At 47.4% G+C, this 2,652-nt stretch overlaps 1 protein-coding gene across 1 annotated transcript; it reads left to right on the top strand.

Annotated features, from left to right (window-relative positions):
- The first annotated feature begins 1,453 nt into the window (after positions 1 to 1,453).
- On the top strand, positions 1,454 to 2,165 carry LOC125542482 (non-specific lipid-transfer protein 4.3-like). Its single transcript, XM_048705535.1, has one exon. It carries the CDS (start codon positions 1,547 to 1,549, stop codon positions 1,892 to 1,894), a length of 348 nt encoding a protein of 115 aa, XP_048561492.1. The 5' UTR covers positions 1,454 to 1,546; the 3' UTR covers positions 1,895 to 2,165.
- Positions 2,166 to 2,652: the final 487 nt, after the last annotated feature.

The following is a 2,652-nucleotide window of genomic DNA, read 5'->3' as shown; positions in this document are numbered from 1 at the left end:
GTGCTAGACCTCTCCAACTTCATCCCTAATGGCTCCACTTGTGGAACATACAACCAAAGATAGCAGCGGCACGGCGCAACCATATTCCGCTTCAGCGTTGCCGCATAGGACCCGGATGCACCAAAGCCACTTGCATAATAAGCAAAATACGGTTCGCCGTGTCATACATAATACTCCAAAGACATTTCTTCATATAAACTAAATTAATGATTAAAATATACTAGATCTTAATATGACATCAATGAACAATAAGCTGGACAAAGTAAGGAAGGTGGTTGATTGCCAGCACTGCACGACCACATGCAACAACAGATTGGTATAGCTAGTTCAGTCGTCGAGCTCACCAAGTTAATGCACCCAACGACTCCACGGTCGATCATTGTGAGAGTACATGGCGTTACTAATCTTCCCTGTACGCACTAATCAAGCATACTCCACCGGTAGGCATGCTCGGTCGACGGCGGCTCCTACGAATAAACCGTCTCCAAAATTAATTAATACCCCGCAACCGATTCCAACATAAAGGAACCACAATTTATGCACTGGCTAACACCAATCAGATTTATCTCTGTGGACGCAATACTTGGCAGCATCATGATACACGGCAAATTTACCTGAAAGATACTGTCTTCATATAATCTAAATCAATACTAGTTAAAATGTAGCTCATGATTTGGCAACAATGAATGTTAAACTGTGACAAGGGGACAATGTAAGGCAAGGTAGTTGATCGCCGATAGTGCACGACCACCTGCGTCATCATATGGTGTAGTTCACTAGTCGAGCTCACCAAATTAGAGAGTGTTTGGATACGTTTTAGTCCCATGACTAAAATTAGTGGGACTAAAACATGCTAGCCTCACCCATGCTTGGATCCAAATACTAAAAAATGCTAAAATCAAGTTAATGTGCATTTATTATCCTCCAAACCCTCCTATCCAGAACTCGCCTGTGTTAAAGAGAGGAGTTAAATGAGTAGATAGAGGACTAATCCACATTTTAGTAGGGGTACCCCTGACTAAAAAATTTTAGTCTCAAGACTAGTTTTAGCCCCTCTTTAGTCAGGGGTGCTTGAAACTTTAGCCTCTCAAAGAGCGACTAATTTTATTCAGACTAAAATAAATCCCTTGAATCCAAGCACCCTCTTATTGATCAACTACTCCAGGATCGGTGATTTTGAGAGTACATGTCGCTATTAATCAGCCGTGTACGAAGCCACGAATCAACCACACTCCACTGCAAGAATGCACACATGCATGCCTGGTCCATCCATCACATGCCGAATACAACATCCAACCATCTCCAAAACGTATTAATATATCCATCAACCGAATCTAACATCCAACAACAAAAATTTATGTTCTGACTCCCACTAATCGGATTTATCCATCTGGACACAGTAGGTGGTACCATGTTGGTTCAAAGCCCTATTTAAGCCCATGCACCCCTCTACGAAACTCATCACCAGTATAATCACTTAGAAAATCTAGTCATCTCATCTTCTGCAGCTGAGCTCACCACCACTACTATTGCTAGCTAGATCGAGATGGCCCGTGCTGCAGTTGCTCGGCTCGTGCTGGTCGCCCTGGTGGCGACAATGCTCCTCATAGCCACCGACGCGGCCATCTCATGCGGTCAGGTGAACTCCGCCTTGAGCCCCTGCATCTCCTATGCACGAGGCAATGGTGCCAACCCGTCTGTGGCCTGCTGCAGCGGCGTCAGGAGACTTGCAGGCGCAGTGCGAAGCACCAATGACAAGAAAACGACGTGCAACTGCATCAAGAGCGCTGCTGGTGGGCTCAACGCTGGCAAGGCCGCCGACATCCCCTCCAAGTGCAGCGTCAGCATCCCATACGCCATCAGCCCTTCCCTCGACTGCTCTACTATTCGCTAATCAACCACTGCCCACCATGGCTGCCGCATATCATGCCATCCGACGTTTCTGAGTATGCTTAAGTCACAAATACATATGAATAAACGCTCTGACCTGATCTCCATGTGAGGGAGAAAGCAGTGCGTACGCTGAGCCAGCTCTGAATGGCCGGCCACTGTCGTACTATTGTTGCTTTTTACTTTCACTCCCATTGAGGAGACACGAGACTTAATTGTACCTTGTACCATGTACACTTCTAGTATGTGGATTGTACTCATAATTATTTCTCCCAGGTACTTTACTCCACATAACAACCGTGAGAGACGATGAAAATAAAGTGAATGCATAGGACCTCTTACGGGTTTTAATTATAAGGCATCTCAAATGGCAACCCGAAAATTTTCTCCCCATCCGTCCGCGGACAGGGAACGCCATCCAATGCTAGCTTTATAAAACGAGCCAACAATTCGACCAAAGCTCACGAAATTCTATCAAACGGGCTGCATGGCGGGGACAGGGGCTCCACCTTCACCCGACGTCCGATCAGGATGCCGCGGTGGTGCGGGGGCGAGGCTGGCTCCTCACCATGCAATGTCCAATATGGATGTGGCAGTTGTGCCGGGGAGGGGTTGGCTCCTGCTTCATTGATGTAGCGTGGATGCCGGCTTGGGCTTAACATGGTGGTGTGGCGGGGACAGCGGATCCACCTTCATGCACGCCGGCGATGGCGGAGAGGGCCCCATGTACGGAGCGACCGCTCCGTCATTATCTCGATCTGG

The sequence above is a fragment of the Triticum urartu genome, chromosome 3, assembly GCF_003073215.2.
Source record: "Triticum urartu cultivar G1812 chromosome 3, Tu2.1, whole genome shotgun sequence".
NCBI lineage: Eukaryota > Viridiplantae > Streptophyta > Magnoliopsida > Poales > Poaceae > Triticum > Triticum urartu.
This window is presented reverse-complemented; position numbering and strand designations above follow the sequence as displayed.

What these genes read in the sequence shown, in the direction of transcription:
- LOC125542482 (XM_048705535.1), top strand. Translation starts at nt 1,547, where the DNA reads ATGGCCCGTGCTGCAGTTGCTCGGCTCGTGCTGGTCGCCCTGGTGGCG.